Source organism: Dromiciops gliroides, chromosome 1, assembly GCF_019393635.1.
Source record: "Dromiciops gliroides isolate mDroGli1 chromosome 1, mDroGli1.pri, whole genome shotgun sequence".
NCBI lineage: Eukaryota > Metazoa > Chordata > Mammalia > Microbiotheria > Microbiotheriidae > Dromiciops > Dromiciops gliroides.
The window spans coordinates 705,533,935-705,550,631 of NC_057861.1; the positions used below are offsets into that span (position 1 = coordinate 705,533,935).

Consider the following 16,697-nt stretch of genomic DNA (forward strand, 5'->3'; position numbering starts at 1 on the left):
TGCTATTTAGAAGGAATACAGTGGATAGAGCACTGGCCCTGGAGTCAGGAGTACTTGAGTTCAAATCCGGCCTCAGACACTTAACACTTACTAGCTTTGTGACCCTGGGCAAGTCACTTAACCCCAGTTGCCTCACAAAAAAGAAAGAAGAAGAAGGAATACAGCGTTAAGCGATTCAGAGAAATGAAGGAGGATGAGAATTGGAAAGGGACCACTGGATTTTGAAATTCAGAGGTCACTATTGTATTCCCAGAGTACAGTTTCAAGAGGGATGGAAATGGAAGTCAAACAGGAAAAAGGTCGAAAAGAGAATAAGTGGACTGTTAAAAAAAAAAAAAAGTGGATGCATTGGGTGTGAACTGCTTTTCCAAGAAGTTGGAAAGGGAGGAGAAAGATAGGGTGGTACCTAGATTCTTAGAAGGGCTGAAAAAAAAAAAAAAGAAGGGCTGAAGGAAGGTGTGTGTGTGTGTGTGTGTGTGTGTGTGTGTGTGTGTGTGTGTGTGTGGCATCACAGTGACCGGGGGATGTTTGTAGGCAGGAGGGAAGGCTCCTGTGGAAAGAGATTGAAGACACCTAAGAGAGAGTGTATTATTGCTTCTGAGTCTCATAGGTCAGGGAAAGAGATGGGATTAGCTTTAGAAGGATTAAAGGCACCCCTTTCTTTGTGACAAGAGGAAAGAACAGGCAAATTGACTTTGGGTTTATCAATCTGGTTCTCTTGTCCAAGTCCTCCCATAAATCCCTCTTAACCCATTAATGCCGCATCGTCTGTGATTATATCCTGTGACTACATCAACTGAGCTGGGAGGGGGTGTGGAGAGGAGAAGAAAGAGAGAAAATCCCCTTTCCCTTTCCCTTTGATCACATCCTTTCAACTGCTTCTCTTTCTGAATTCTCCAGCGGTAATGGGTTTCTGAAGCAGCTAGGTGGCTTGGTGGATAGAGCACCAAACCTGGAGTCAGGAATATTAATTAAATTAATTAATTAATTAAAAGTTCAAATTCAGCCTCAGACACTTAGCTGTGTGACCCTCATCAAGTCACTTATTCTCTGTTCGCCTCAGTCAACTAGAGAAGGAAATGGCAAACCACTCCAGTATCTTTGCCAAGAAAGAAGTCACAAAGAGTCAGACAGGACTCAACAACAAGAATGGGTTCATGCTTAATGGAGCCCACCATGTACCTTGATATTGCCCTTTGAGTGAACTTCAAGTTTCATTTTTCAGAGAGTGTGGGCAAAATTCCCACTAGTAGTAATTGTCACTCTGCCCTTGGGCAAGTTATATGTTCTCCCTTGTAAAATAGGAATGTTGGACTATAATATATTTAGGATCCTTTCCAGCTATCGTTCTAGGATTTGGTGATTCAGGGTGTCTTATGATGATGATCACTTCCAGGACATCCCCAAGAGGGAGATATTATTTCTTGTTTACACCTAGGAAAGGCACAAGACTGCCAGTAAAAAAAGTTAAGTGGACTTCAGGTCCACGTGTCCTTTCTTCTAAAATGTTTATTCTCTGGGGAATATTCTTACTTTTTCTGCTCTTCTTACACTTTTCTGGGCCTGTTCCAGGAAGAATTTCTTTAAAGTGTCTTTATAAACTTTCCTCACCTTCCTTCTTTCTTACTAGATGTGATTTTTTAAATCTCCCAATTAGAAGGCATCAAGCAAGGGAATGTGGTTTGTCAAATCATATAACTGTGATGCCTCACAAGCTTCTCTGGGGAAGGGGTTCAGCATTAGTGAATTTTCCAGAAAACTGAAGCCAACTCCTTTAGTAAGCACCCAAACAACTCTATTTGAACTGTTTTGGATGGAAATCTTTCTTCAATGTATCATATGCTTCTCTGCCAACTTAAACAGAATATGTTGAATATTATATTTATCCTCCTGGAAATGTTGCTACCACAGCTGCTATCCTTGTTGGTTTTTCTTGTTCACTCAGAGTTATCATGACAAACATCAGTTCATTGCACTGCATTATTGTATGACAATGCCCTCAGAGGATATTCATTAATCCATTCAATAAAAAATTTATTAAATTTCTAATTGTGCTATGCACTAGAAAAAATATTTAGCTGAGATATGGCTCCTGTCTTCATAGAACTTATAGTCTAGTAAGGGGATGAGGCAAACAGAACTATAAAAATAGCTAACATTTATATAGCTTTTTAAAATTCAAGACAGCTCAAATCCCACCCTCTATAGGAATCCTCTCCTGGTGTAATAATAATAACAACAACAACATTTACATAGTGCTTGAAACTTTAAAAACATCTCATGTTGTCCTTAAAATAACTCTGAGAGGTAGGTGCTATAATTATCCTCATATTACAGATAAGGAAACTGAGGTAGATAGGGATTAAGTGACTAGTCCAGGATCGCAGAGCTAGTAAGCATCTAAGACTGCATTTGAACACAAGTCTTTCTAATTTGAGGTCCAGCTTTCTATCCACTAGCTGCTAATGCCTTCCTCTTTGAGATTCTCTTCCTTCTACTCTGCATATATCTTGTATGCACCTGGTTGTTTACACACCATCTACCCCATTAGACTATGAGCTCCTACCAGATATTATCTACGTATTACCTCCTTTTTTGGTCAAAGTGTAATCCATCCACTCCCTTTAACTGCAGCAACTTAGGCTGTCGCTTCATTATGCTTCATTATCCTTGGTTCTTATTACATAAAACCACAGAGCTAAAGTCAGAAGGAACTTTGGAGGTCATCTGCTTCAAACTCATTTTGATGAGGAGGAAACTGGGGTGCATGAAGGTTTCACAGTCAGTCAACTTTGGATGGGGGGATTTGAACCCAGGTCCTTTTATTCTAGAGTCACTACTAAGATAGGGTTAGAAGATGGCAACTTGACTTGGAACCTCCCCTCACACTGACACCAGCTCATTCAGGACTCCTCTCTGGATCTGGTCATGAAACCTGCCCCAAATCTGCCCAGAGGTATCTACCTCAGCCCAAGTGCTGCAAATGACATTAAATGTAAGTGGGAAGTGTTAAATGAAATAGATAAAAACATAATGTAGATGATATGAACTTGTGATTTTCTAAGTGAGTGTGTGGCCACAGGGATCTGTTTCTCACTGAGTTTGACACCACTGGTTCCGCCCATACGACTGCATCCTGGCAACAAGGGTTGCATGAGAGGTTTTGTTAACAATCCAAGTATACAATGTCCGTGGCTTTCCTCTAATTTATGAATTTAGTTACCTTGTAATAAATAGGACAAGATTAGTCTGGCATGATCTGTTCTTGATGAAGCCTAGTTAACTTTTAGTGATAACCACATCCTCCTCAAATGTACAAACCCATCAATGAGCTAGGGGGATGTCTACCCCAAGCATGTGACGACTACTCGGTGGAATGGGTGGATAGGAACAATTTGTTCCAACCTGCCATGAAGCAGGTGCTGTGGTCAGGCATCAAAGACACATCCACTGCATATGGGGCCATCACCAGTTGTCCTGACTTTTGTCTTCATACTGGACTTTGATGACTCCGGAAGAGAGAATGAGGCTGATGCAGTTCACTTAAATATAATTCATGTACAAGTCAAGATATCACCAGTGATGTCACTGGCCATCTTCTAAATGAAAAATGAACAACATGAACCATAAAATAGTCAGGGACTATTTTTGCCTTTCTATCTCCAACACTTAAAACAGTATCTGGCATACAGCAAGTGCTTAATAAATGCTTGTTGGCTAGCTAACTTGACATATATTATCTCATTTGATCCTCACAGCAAGCTTCAAAGATAGGTGCCATTGCTAATCCTATTTTACAGATAAGGAAACTGAGATTGAGAAAGTGGCAGCTTGTAAGTGTTTGTGACAGGTTGGGTATCATGACATCAGCTCCCACACTCTATCCACTGACTGTGAATACTATATTCTTCCACAACATTACATGGTGAGTGTTATCACCGAGGTGGGGAAAAAAGTACTATATAGAATCTGAAAGAAGAATATCATCAATTGGCTGTTCGTTTCTATACTAGATGGGCTCAAAGTCCTGTGATTTCTGAAATCTCATAAACAATTTTTTAGGATTTTTTGTCTCCTTCTTTTCTGCTACATGTCCCCTCATGATGGAGAGCTTCCTTTAGAAGGCCTTTTCCATTATTTTTAATTTGCTTTTATAGACTGAGAAACCAGATCATGGAACCTATTAGAACTATGAATATCTTGGGTGTATGTGGCTGTTTGGATGTTGTGTCTTTAGATTGGAAACTCCTTGAGGGTAGGGACTATGTCTTTGCCTTTCTTTGCTCCCCTAGCTCTTACTTAGCACAGTGTCTAGCACATTGTAAGTGGTTAATAAACAGTTGTTGATAGATCAATTAATGGCATTAGGCTCTGCACAAAGGCTCTTCTGTGAGTTAAAATTAAGCACTTGGGGCAGCTAGGTGGCACAATGGATAGAGTACTGGCCCTGGATTCAGGGGGACCTGAGTTCAAATGCAGCCTCAGACACTTGACACTTACTAGCTGTGTGACCCTGGGCAAGTCACTTAACCCCAATTGCCTCACAAAAAAAAAAGAAAAAGCACTTAACAGGCAGCTAGGTAGCACAATGGATAGAGCACTGGTCCTGGATTCAGGAGGACCTGAGTTCAAATGTGACCTCAGACACTTGACACTTACTAGCTGTGTGACCCTGGGTAAGTCACTCAACCCCAATTGCTTCATCCCCCCCAAAAAAATTAAGCACTTAAATGCATGGATTTTGTGACATCTACCTTCACTTCTCCCAGGCCTTTAAAAAAAATTTCCAAATTCCTGATTATATGATAACAGAATGAATGAAAAGCATTTCTTAAACACTTACTATGTGATAAGTTCTGGGGATACAAAAGCTAGAAGGCCCTTACCTTCAAGGAGTTTACCCTCTAAAGGGGGGGGGACTATAACTGGTGGGGAGTGTTGACTGGAGAAGGGTGTTTTGTTTTGTTTTGCTTTGCTTTCTGGGAAGTCACTGGGATGGTGAGAGGAACAATAGGGCAGTAGATTGACACACCCTTTCCAGAAGCAACAGTTTTGTGTTGGTTTGATTATAATTCCCAGAGCAAGAACTGGAAAGCGAAAGAATGTGGGAAGGTTCAAAGTAGAGAAGTTTCACGAGTCAGGACTGCCCCCCCCCAAAGTGGGAATTCCAGAGTTCTTCCAAGGCTTGGTCTCTGAAGGCCTAGTCTGGATAAATTAGTTATTAAAATATTAGGAATAAATTGTTATATAAAACATCATTTTGCTAAATATTAGATTGTATATCGTGTAATTATTTTATGTAAAGCTATAATGACTATTTATTAAATATCAAATAATTGTGTTACAGTGATATGCTATATAAATATTGTAACTTAACCAAAGCAGAAATGGGGGCAGGGTGCTTTCTTTGTATCCCCAGTACTTAGAGTGCCTTGCCTTGTATAAGGGCCTTTTCTCAGTCCCTCCCCACTGGTTGCTGATGCCTTCCCCACAGAGATTATGATGTATTGTGTATATACCTGATTATTTTCATGTCGTCTCCCTGATTAGAATGTAAGCTCTTTGAGAGCAGAATCATTAGCCAGGGGGAGAGTAATTTGCCAATTAATGAAGACATAGTTAAGCGGGTTATAGTATAACTCCCAGAACAGAGCCTTGCTGACTGTTTTTGCCTTTTCTTTCCATCTACAGTTATGGTACATTTCAATTCAATTCAGTCACTGTGTCCAACTGCTTGTGACCCCATTTGAGGTTTTCATGGTGAAGATACTGGAATGGTTTGCCATTTTCTTCTCCAGATCATTCCAGAGAAGGAAACCAAGGCAAAATAGGTTTAAGTGACTTGCCCAGAGTCACACAGCTAGAAAGTGTCTGAATCCCGATTTGAACTCAGGAAGATGAGTTTTCCTGATTCCAAGTCCAATGCTCTATCCCCTGTACCACTTAGATGCCCATTCAATTCAATAAACATTTATCAAATGCCTACCATGTGCCAGGCATTGTGCTAAATGCTAGGGATACAAAAAGAGGCAAAAGATAGTTCCTGCCCTCAGAGAGCTTATAATCTAATATAGTAAGTGCTCAATAAGCATGTGTTGTTGATTGCTTAATTGACTGCTGTGTGTCACAAAGGAAAGAGAGGATGTCTTCTGGAGCAGAATATGAACAACAGTGTTAGAGGGCACCAAGAAGCTAAGGAGGCTGAAGACACTGCAGAGAACTAGGGCTACCTTTGGTCCAGACTGTGCTCTGTGCTGAGGGGAGGTATAGTAGAAGGCATGGATTTGCTGGTGGAGATGCCAGGGCAGGGCACATTTCCCAGGAGCCTCTGCCTAGATATCTTAGGCTATGCTGATGAAAGATCAACATACCTTAGACTGCCCATCCTCAGAGATATGGGAGGGTATGGGTCAAAACCTCATCTGCTTCTGAGTAAAGCTCCTGGTCTATTTTTTCCCCTATGTTCCAAAGAAGGGGGATGTTGTAAAATCGGTTTACCTTTCACTTGAGGCAGGAATCCCTTACCTGATGCAGCATCCCAAGCGGCCATCCAGACTTTGCTTAAAGACCTCTATAACAGAGAACTACTCACCTGGCCAGGAGCCATGACCAAGTTCCTTCCTGCTGAGGCAAGACTGGTTGAGACTGACCTGGATGGCAATCAGCCCAGCTCCCTCCAGTTGGCCTTTGTTGCTTTTCAGGTTATCCCAAGAGATTGCTCCTCATTAATCATTTGATGAAACTGTAGCAGGTGAAGTATAGATGTGGAGAGTAAGGCTATAGATGAAGAAAATGCAGTCACTAAATTGATTATTTCACCCAGGATTAAAGGAATGTAGAAGATGGAAGGGCGGGGGAGCGGGGGTGCTCCACCAGCTCATCTGTTTTTTCCACTACTACCAGGTCTGCTCTTGACACAGAGCACAAAAGATAGCCCTACTTCTCTGTGGTCTTTAGTCTCTTTAACCTCTTGGTGGCCTCTGACCTGTTGCTCATATCCTGCTTCACCAAACCTTCTCCTCTCTTGTCCTTTGGGACACTGCAATCAATCAATTAATCAACAAGGCAGCTGGGTGATCCAGTGGATTGAAGGCCAGGTTGGAAGACAGGGAAATCCAAGTTCAAAGTTGACCTCAGACACTTACCAGCTGCATGCCCCTGGGCAAGTCACTTAATGTCTGCCTGCCTCAGTTTCATCAACTGCAATAGGGGGATGATATGAACACCTACCTCCCAGAGTTGTCATAGAGCACTTAGCATAGGGCCTGGCACATAGTAGGTGCTTGATAAATATCTGTTTCTTTCCTTCCTTCAACAAGCATTTATTTTGTTGGGGTTTTTTTTGCAGGGTAATGAGGGTTAAGTGACTTGCCCAGGGTCACACAGGTAGTAAGTGTCAAGTGTTTGAGGCTGGATTTGAACTCAGGTCCTCCTGAATCCAGGGCTGCTGCTTTATCCACTGTGCCACCTAGCTGCCCCCTCAACAAGCATTTATTAAGCCCTTATTCTGTGCCAGGCACTGTGTTAATTAAGCCCTGGAGATGCAAAGAAAAATAGTCCCTGCTATCAAGGAAAGACCCTGCTAAAAGGAAAGACCTTTTTTTTTGTCTCCCAATATTAAAAGGGTTGACAGTGGAGCCCATGACCTGCCCATCAGATGAACAATCTCTTGAAGGATCCCCCCACTTAGATCTGGTGGTGTAGAGGGTGACTCAGGCTCTTGGCCCCATGGCTAAGCTCCCTGCTGGGGCTGTTCTGTATGAGATGTCAATCATTCCCGGGGAAGCATTTCTCCTTGGGCATTTCTCTGTTTCCACGAAGTCGCTTTCTTCCCTGAGAGCTGCTCCCTAAGCCAGGTCTGGCTTCATGGAACCATTTCCATCAGCCATCGTTTGGTCTCCTGTTTGCTTTTATGAAATGGATGAAACTTTCCCCCAGCACAGCTCATCCCCCCATCTTTGATAACCAAAGAAGTCCCATACGTGGTTTTTTTTTTTTTGGTGAGGCAATTGGGGTTAAGTGACTTGCCCAAGGTCACACAGCTAGTACGTGTTAAGTGTCTGAGGCTGGCTTTGAACTCAGGTCCTCCTGACTCCAGGGCCAGTGCTCTATCCACTGCGCCACCTAGCTGCCCCCAGTCCCATACGTGTTGAGGGAGAACCTGATGGAGAGTGAGGTTCTGTTGTTCTTTCCAAACTGAGTGGGAAGAGGGACAACATCATCAGCACAGAAAACATTTGTAAATTTGTTTCCAGATCCTTATCCTACAAGTCTAAAGTAGCCAGGCTTTGCTGAGAAGGAGAGACTTTGTGTCCAGAACACCGCATCCTCTTGGCATTGCCTTATCCTCTTTCTTAGGGGAACGTGGCTGTCAACAAGGGAGCCTTCTTTCAGAGGAATCTCCAGTCAGAATTAATGCAGTATCTAACCTTCATTTTAGACATGGGCTGACCCAGGCCCATCGCACAGACCTGGGCTGGAGGGAGACCCGCCCTTGAGAAGTTCCAGAGCAGATTGCTACTTAGAACTTAGGTCAGACTGGATGGTGTCTGAGGTCCCTTCCAACTCTGAGATCCTGTGATATAGGGCTCTTGCCTGTGTGTGAGGCTTGGCTGGACAAAAAGTTTTCATTACAAAGGAAACCTGTGCCTAGCTGTGTTTCCCATGTAAAGAATCTACCTCCAGCCTTCTTGCCCTCAGAAAATGCAAGTGTTGAACAATGTGTCCAGAAGTTATATAAATTATGTTCCCTCCTTATCTTGCCCAGTCCTCAAGGACTAGTTCAAGCCTCAGATTCTCTGGGAAGCTTTCCTTGATCAGAAGTATAGAATATCAAAGCTGGAAGAGACTTCAGCAGTCATCCGGTCAGGGGTGTTCTGGAGCTAACTAGTACCACCTTATACTTCTGAGTTGATGGTTAAATTTTAAAAATTTTCAAAAAGCAGCAGATGCTGCAAACAAGGGTTTGATTTCCAGTTTTATTAATTGTCTAGATTGACTAATGTAATGGAGAAAATATAAAATAGCAGATTAAACTGAAAAAAGCATACGTGTACATTTTTTGGAGAGCCAGTTGTTAAACACACAGCTGTATCCAGTCCAGTGTTTTCATTTTCAAGGGAAGAAGCAAGCCACTCCCCCATCCCTGACTTCTTTTCTTAATTAGAGATTCAGATTCCTATTGTAGCACACTTCACATTTGATTTTCTACTAGCAGGGGTCTTCCCTGGTCCTTTCATATCATGAGATATTTTCTCAGCTACTGTGGCCTGTAGGCTGCTCAAGTGCAGAGGCTATGAGCTCTCCTCTTGCATCTCCTAAGGCATCCAAACGAGTGATGTGTATGCACCCCAGAGCTGGGGGCCTAGGGAATGAATATCTGCTGAATATATGTATCAATGAGCTGCTGGCTTTACAAATGTACTAAGAATTTTGGGACATACTGTATTCCCTCACTTTATTTTTTATTTATATATTTATTTATTGGTGAGGCAATTGGGGTTAAGTGACTTGCCCAGGGTCACACAGCTAGTAAGTATAAACTGTCTGAGGCAGGATTTGAACTCAGGTCCTCCTGACTCCAGGGCCTATGTTCCATCCACTGCCCAACCTAGCTGCCCCTATTACCTCACTTTAGAAGGCCAAGCCCTATCTTTGGGTGCTGAGTTTCAGCCCTAGGGTTTCAAGGAGAGGGCCCCTGCCCTTGATTTCCAGCATAAGTCTTGGGCAGTAACAGTGTCTGGCAGGCTACAGTACTTCCATATGCAGAACTTGGGATCGTTTGTCTTGCCTTTGGGTGTCTTTCACTGGATCATAGAATGTCAGAGCTTCAAAGGACCTTTGAGGTCATCAAATCCATCTTGAGTTTTGTTTTGAATGGAAAAAGGACCCCAGACCCAAAAGTAATTGGCTCAAGGTCACACAGGAAGTTAATGGCAGAATCAGGATTTGAATCCAAATCTCCAGGCTCCCCTGTAGGACTCAGAGCCAGTGTGGTGTTGTGACTAGGGCACTGGGTTCCAATCTTCCCTCAGATGCTGTCTATGGAGCCCTGGGCAGGTCACTCAGCCTCTCTTTGTCTTGGTTTCTTCATGTGTAAAACAAGAGGGTTTGGATTAGATTGCCTCCAAATTCCCTGGCAGCTCTAACTCCATGATGTTCTGACCATAGAGTTCGGGGGAAGCCCCAAGTTCTTAATTTTGTAGATAATTGCTAATAGCTAAGAAGCATTCATTTAGAATCATGGAATTTTATAGCTGGGAGGGATACCTGGTCCAGGCTCCTCATTTTATAGAGAAAAAAAACAAAGGCCCAGAGAAATAACTTGCCATGTCATCCCCTACTCAAGAATCCTCATTGGCTCCCTATTACCTTCAGGACCAAACATGGAGTCCTCTGTTTGGCATTTATAGCTTTTCAGAACCTGGCCTCTCTGATGTCTCCTGAATTATAACATTTCACTTCCCTCCACCCACTCTTGGTCCAACTAAACTGGCTTTCTGACTTTTCCTCATGCATGACACTGTGTCTCTCATTTTCATGTCTTTGCCCTGGGTATCCCCCATCCCTGGAATGGACTTCTCTGTCCCTCCACCTTTGGGGATCTCTGGTTTCCCTCAAGTCTCTTTTCAAATCCCACTTTCTGCTCGATGGCCTTCCTGATCCCTCCCCTCCAGCTGCTAGTTCCACTCCCACCACCACCACCCCCCCCCCCCGCAAAAAAAAAAAGTCACCACATATATGTTTTGTATGTTATTTCCCCCTCTGGAGCATAAACTCCTTAAGAACAAGGATTGTCTCGTTGTCGTTTTTGTATTTCTAGTCCTCACAAATCCTTTCTCATATAGTATGTGTGAAAGAAATGTCTATTGCTTGATTAATTGATCAGTCACACAGTGGTGAAGCTGGAACTTGAACCCAGATCCTCAGAGTACCCAACTGCACCACTTTTTCTACTTGTCCAAACTGCTCCCACTAAGACCAAGATATGAACCAAGATCTTTTGACTCCAAATTTAGTGGTCTTTTCACCACGGCATGATGCATTCAGTTCAATACTCTTCCCACTAAACCAAGCTGCCTCATAGACAGCTCTGATGAACTCTGATACCTCTAAGGAGAGATGCTTCTTAGAATCTGAATGGCAAGAAATTGTGTGTGTGTGTGTGTGTGTGTGTGTGTGTGTGTGTGTGTGTTTTAACTTCCTCTTTTTGTTCCTTTTTTTTTTCAGATTCACCAAAGCCACCATTAGCACCAAAGCCCAGGACTTCTGGTCACTTTACGCCAGTAGCCATTTCCAAGTTCCCTCCATCCCCCCGTTCAGATATTCTCCACAGTCCCAACTCTATGTCTAGAGGACCCAAACCACCCATCGCTCCCAAGCCCAAGTTGGCCGCTACCAATAGGGGGAAAGCTCGTGTGTACATGAACAACACCTTCAACAAATGCAGCAATGGGAAATTGATCTGTTCAGATGGAGAGTTGTATGAAGGGAATCAGTCCAACCCTGAATGCTCAGAATCAGAAGCTGATGATGAATATATCTTGGTCACCGAAACTCTGCTGACTAAGGGAGACTACAGAGTATTGGAGCAGGAGCATGCATGCTGTGCAGAAAATGAGAAGTTGACATCTTTGGCAGCAACCAGGGAGGAGGAAACTGAGGCAGAGGACCCCTGTTCCAGCAACTGCTCCAGCAGCTTTGAGGCCAAGGTAGAAGAGACAGAAGAGGACTCTCTAACTTCCACTGACAGAGGGGATGACTCAAATGAACTTCCTCAAGGTGGGGACAGTGAGAGGACTGACCCAGGAGGAACTGAGACCCAAGACCCCGTGTATGAAAATACTGGGGAGGACACAGACTGTGAAAATGATGCAGGTGACAAGGATAAGCTTCTCATGAGCAAGGAAGGGGACAGCCTGATAGAGAACCAAAATGGATATAGTTTGGAAAGGGAGAGGATTTGTTCTGGCAGTGAGGACTACAAGGATATTATTTTAACCCACATGGCTTCAGATGAGCCAGAGGCCAGTGGCGAGCAGCCAGGGGAGCCTGAAGAATCACTGGATGTTGGGGATGCCAACACTGAAAAGGGTGCTGATGCAGAACCAAGTTTGTCAGACCATTATGATGCTTCTGATATTCCCCCTGCTAGAGGAGAAGCTGAGGGAGGGGAAGCTGAAACTGAAACTGAGTGCAATGAAGGCTTAGCACCCTGCAATGAGCTCAATGAAACTGACTCAGCCGTAGAAGATCCTGAAATCACAGACTGGGAAAACAAAGACAATGTGCACAAGGGCGATCGAGATGCTGAGGCAAAAGATGACCAAGAAGAAGAAGAAGAAGAAGTAGCCGTCCAGGGTGTGGGAGAAGATGCTCAAGATGCTGGAGACACATTGAAGGATGAAACTGCTGATGAGAGCTGCCAGATTGTTCCTTTTGAAAGTGAAGGTGGTGATGAGCTTCTGGACTCTCTTCCAGAAAACTCCTTTGCATTTCTCCCCACTGAAAGCACGTCCTTCTGCAGTGGCAGCTGTTACCCTCTTTCTGAATCAATGAAAGACTCAGAATCTGGAATGGAGGTAGACTTGGGGGCCACCTCAATGGGGTTTCTTGTTACAGGAAGTCGAACTGAAAGCACTTTGAAGGAAAACCATGAAACAAGAGGAGAAGCAGATGATGTTTCTGGAGATGGCACAACTCTCCCAGAACAGACGCAAGACGATGAGCAGGCTCCTGTCACTGAACTTGTAAATAATCAAAGTGGATCTCCAGAGGATGGGGCTTTCGAGGTTCCTGCAGTAGTCGTTGTGCCAGAGGAAACTCTCGATGATGAAACAGTAGATGACTCCCTCATTGACCCCTATGTGATGGGAGTCAGCCTGATTCACCGGGATGAGAGTATTTTTCCAGGAGGAAGGGGATACTCCGAAACAAAAGGAGAAGAAAGCGCTCAGAGCAACTGTAGCACTAAAGAAGAAATAAATGGCGATGCTGACAATGGCCTGATTGCTATGGATAGGAAAAACATTGTTACAAGGGCCCGATCTCACTCTGGGAAAGTGCCTGGCTACGTCCCGGAAACAGTCCCTGAAGAAACAGGGCCAGAGACAGATTTGTTAGCCGTGGACAGCAGGCATTCGGGGCAAGAAGGAAACAAGACTTGGCTGCCAATGGAAGGGAAACCACTAGAAATCAACAGGGCCTTGCCGGCCAAGCCAAGAAGCTTCATCTTGTATCCTCGGTCTTTCTCTGTGGAAGGCCGAGATCTTCCCATCTCCTTGTACCGAGAGTTAGAAGAATCTATGTTGGATGACGGAAGGATAAAAAGGAAAGAGGACAATCTTTCTTTGCCTGGGGTCATTGGGTCCTCGGGGAGCTTCTCCCAAAGAAGCCATCTCTCTTCCAGTGGCATGTCAACCCCCTCTTCCCTTGTGGATATCCCACCTCCTTTTGACCTGGCCTGCATCACAAAAAAGCCAATTACAAAGAGTTCCCCTTCCCTTCTTATTGATAATGACTCTCCTGATAAATACACAAAGAAGAAAAAATCATCCTTTAAGAGATTCCTGGCCCTGACATTCAAAAAAAGGACGGAGAACAAAGTCCACGTGGACGTCAATGTTTCTTCTTCCAGATCCTCCTCAGAGTCCAGTTACCACGGGCCCTCAAGGGTCCTGGAGATTGACAGGAGGAGCCTCAGTAACTCTCCTCAGCTCAAGTCCAGATCGGGAAAGCTTCGAGCTTCAGAGTCTCCCTCCTCCATCATCTTTTACAGAGACATGAAGAGGAAAGGGGCCGCATTCAGCCGGAGTGTGTCCAGAGTGGAGTCATTCGAGGACCGCTCCCGGCCTCCTTTCCTGCCCCTTCCCCTGACAAAGCCACGGTCCATTTCGTTTCCCAACGCAGACACTTCGGATTATGAGAACATCCCAGCAATGAACTCAGATTATGAAAACATCCAAATCCCTCCTCGGAGACCTACGAGGGCTGGGACATTTACCAAGCTTTTTGAAGATCCCAGCAGGGCATTGTCAACAGCAAATGAGAATGATGGCTATGTGGACATGAGTAGTTTTAACGCATTTGAGAGCAAGCAGCAGACCACAGATCAGGAAACGGAAAGGTACGGTAAAGCCTTGTGTCTCTAGTTAGCTTTAAGTCGTCTTGGTAAACCAATCTGATTTCCATGGGAGTGCTGATAGGTTCCTGGAATTATTCTAAACTAGCAATCTTTTACACCCCCCCCCCAAAAGATCCTCTAAATATGCACACACATATACATATACACCTATACATATATACATACACATACAAACATATACATACAATACAAATATAGATATACACAGGAAAGACAAGCAGACCTTGGGTGGTTTAAGAGACAGAAAAAAAGTTTCACTTATTTAAAACAATTTTTATCGTGGAAAAATCTAAGGTGCGATAAGCTAAATGTTTAATGACCCTGGGTGGTTAAGTGGTACATCTGGGCCTGATTCATTATTAATTTGTTTCAAAGTGAGTAGGAGATACCAGAGTTATCAATAACAGTGGTCAAGGTTGTCAAACCAAATATTTCAGCCCCCTATACTCCAATAAATATCGTTATCCATTGTCCTAGCCAGCCAATCGAAATCTCTACTTAATTTGTGCTGTGTAGACGAGGCCTGAAGGAGGTACAGTTAAGCTTCACTCAATGTTTGGGTGAAGTCTAATTTGGATTAGTAAAGAGCCTAAATTATTGAAGATTTTTAAAAGAAATGCAGTCTGGTCACTTTCAATTATATCCAGTAACTCAAGTTAATGAAGTATTGCCAAGTGGATATTCTTAGGGGACCTGCAGTAATGAATAGATAAGGATGATTCGCAATTAGCAGTCAAGAACTGCTCGTTGGTAAAGGGATCCTTGAGTGCTTTGAGAGCATCTGTTCTCTTGAGGGTTTTCAGTATCACATTTCCCCTGTCAGGGCTACCCTTCACAGTTGCTCCTCCCAGTCCCCTAATCTTTGAGACAATCCCCTGATCTTAGAGACGTGGTTAACTTGCCTCTTTGGGTGACAAAAGATTTATGAAGCGAAAGGTCAGCTTCAGCCTAGTTTAGAGAATCTAGTTTTTAGTTTGGAAGATGTAGAGCTTTATTGCCAAGAGTAAGGGAGGCAGTAGAAGACATTAGTGCTAATGCTGACATATCATCATTGGTAATAGCTTAGAGGGTCCAAATGCATAGGACCATTATGTATGTCAGTGTAGTCCAAAACAGAAAGTGGCTGAGGTTGGATTTGAACTCAAGTCTTCCCAACTCCAAGTCCAGCACTCTTACTCATTGCCCCACCTGTCAAGACACTCATCAGATCATAGATTTAGATCAGGAAGACCATTGAATCTAGATTTTACAGATGGGGAAACTGAGTCAAGATTTTACTTCAAGTCTTAATGACCCCAAGTCCAGGACTGTCTTCGCTATGCTGCCACTCACAACTCACTGCCTCACAAAGCAGCCTCTTCTATTGCTGGGCAGCTTTCAGTGTTGTAAAGTCCTTCCTTACATTTCACTGAAATTTGCCCTTCCTCCCCAAAGAATCCCCCACCCTGGTTCTAGTGTTATCCTTGGGAGATACACAGAACAAGACCATTCCCTCTTTTACTTGATAGCCCCACCCCATATGCAGGGTGTTCCAAAAGTCTTGGAGCATTTTTCAGCTTTCATACTTTAGATAGTAATTGAAGCTAATGATCATACCTCCTGCCCTACCTTCTCTTGTCCAGTCATTTATTCTTTATTCTTTCAGCCATTCTCAATAATGAGCAATTATCCCATAGGCCTGGGGTGCCTAACAGTTCTAGTCTACTATTTATCAGAATCACCACACTTGCCAAATGGATGTAATATGAATGAATGAGTTATTATTGTAATGCCTTGCTGACATGCTAACAAAGACCAGACAGACCAAGTGAGAAAGATTCCCATGGGATCCCGGCATCGTTGATCTGGAGCTAGAAGAGACTTTAGTGGACATAAAATCCAACCCTTTGATTTGACCTCCAAGGAAACTGAGGCCCACAGAGGTGAAATGACTTACCTAAAATAATGCAGAAAGGAAACGACAAAGATGGAATTTGACCCCAGGTCTTCTGACTCCAAATACAAGACTCTTTCCACTCTAACGAATTATCCTTGAGGCTGAGACGTCCATGACCAACAGTCAGACAGTAAGGGCTTCTTCTGTTTGCCAACAGGAGATCTCTGGACCAGAAAGAAAGCAAAGGGACAGGGAAGGCTGGGTGGGGAATCTGCTTTGAGATAGAGCAGCCTGGAATGAATGATCTTTAAGATCTCTTCCCACCCTAAAAATGCTGTGCTTCTTTGGCTATGACTGCATGCCAATGGCCAACTAGTTCAGCTGGTTGTCTCATGGTGCTGATGAGGTCAAAGTCATGGGTTACATGAATCAGATTACTTTATTGTGAACCTCTAGCTACATACAGATTGTGCCCTGAAATCACACCCAGATACCTAGAAAAAATGTTCACTGTTGGTTGGAGGGGAGAGACAGTGGATGTTGTGTTATAGACCTGGAAAAACAATATAAAGCTTAGACCCAGGTGTGGTGGCAGGAGTGTTGAACCCAAAGTCACAGGACCTGAGTATGAATCTCAGCTCTTCCAGTTACTACTTGTGTGACAGTGGGCAAAACACT

At 43.6% G+C, this 16,697-nt stretch overlaps 1 protein-coding gene across 3 annotated transcripts in view; it reads left to right on the top strand.

Annotated features, from left to right (window-relative positions):
• Positions 1–16,697, top strand: part of FGD5 (FYVE, RhoGEF and PH domain containing 5) — a 186,227-nt gene that overhangs the window by 15,769 nt on the left and 153,761 nt on the right. For all 3 annotated transcript variants that reach the window (XM_043979716.1, XM_043979719.1, XM_043979717.1), the window contains exon 2: positions 11,230–14,125. In XM_043979716.1, coding sequence (XP_043835651.1) covers positions 11,230–14,125 — 2,896 coding nt within the window. The remainder of the gene's footprint in view (positions 1–11,229; positions 14,126–16,697) is intronic.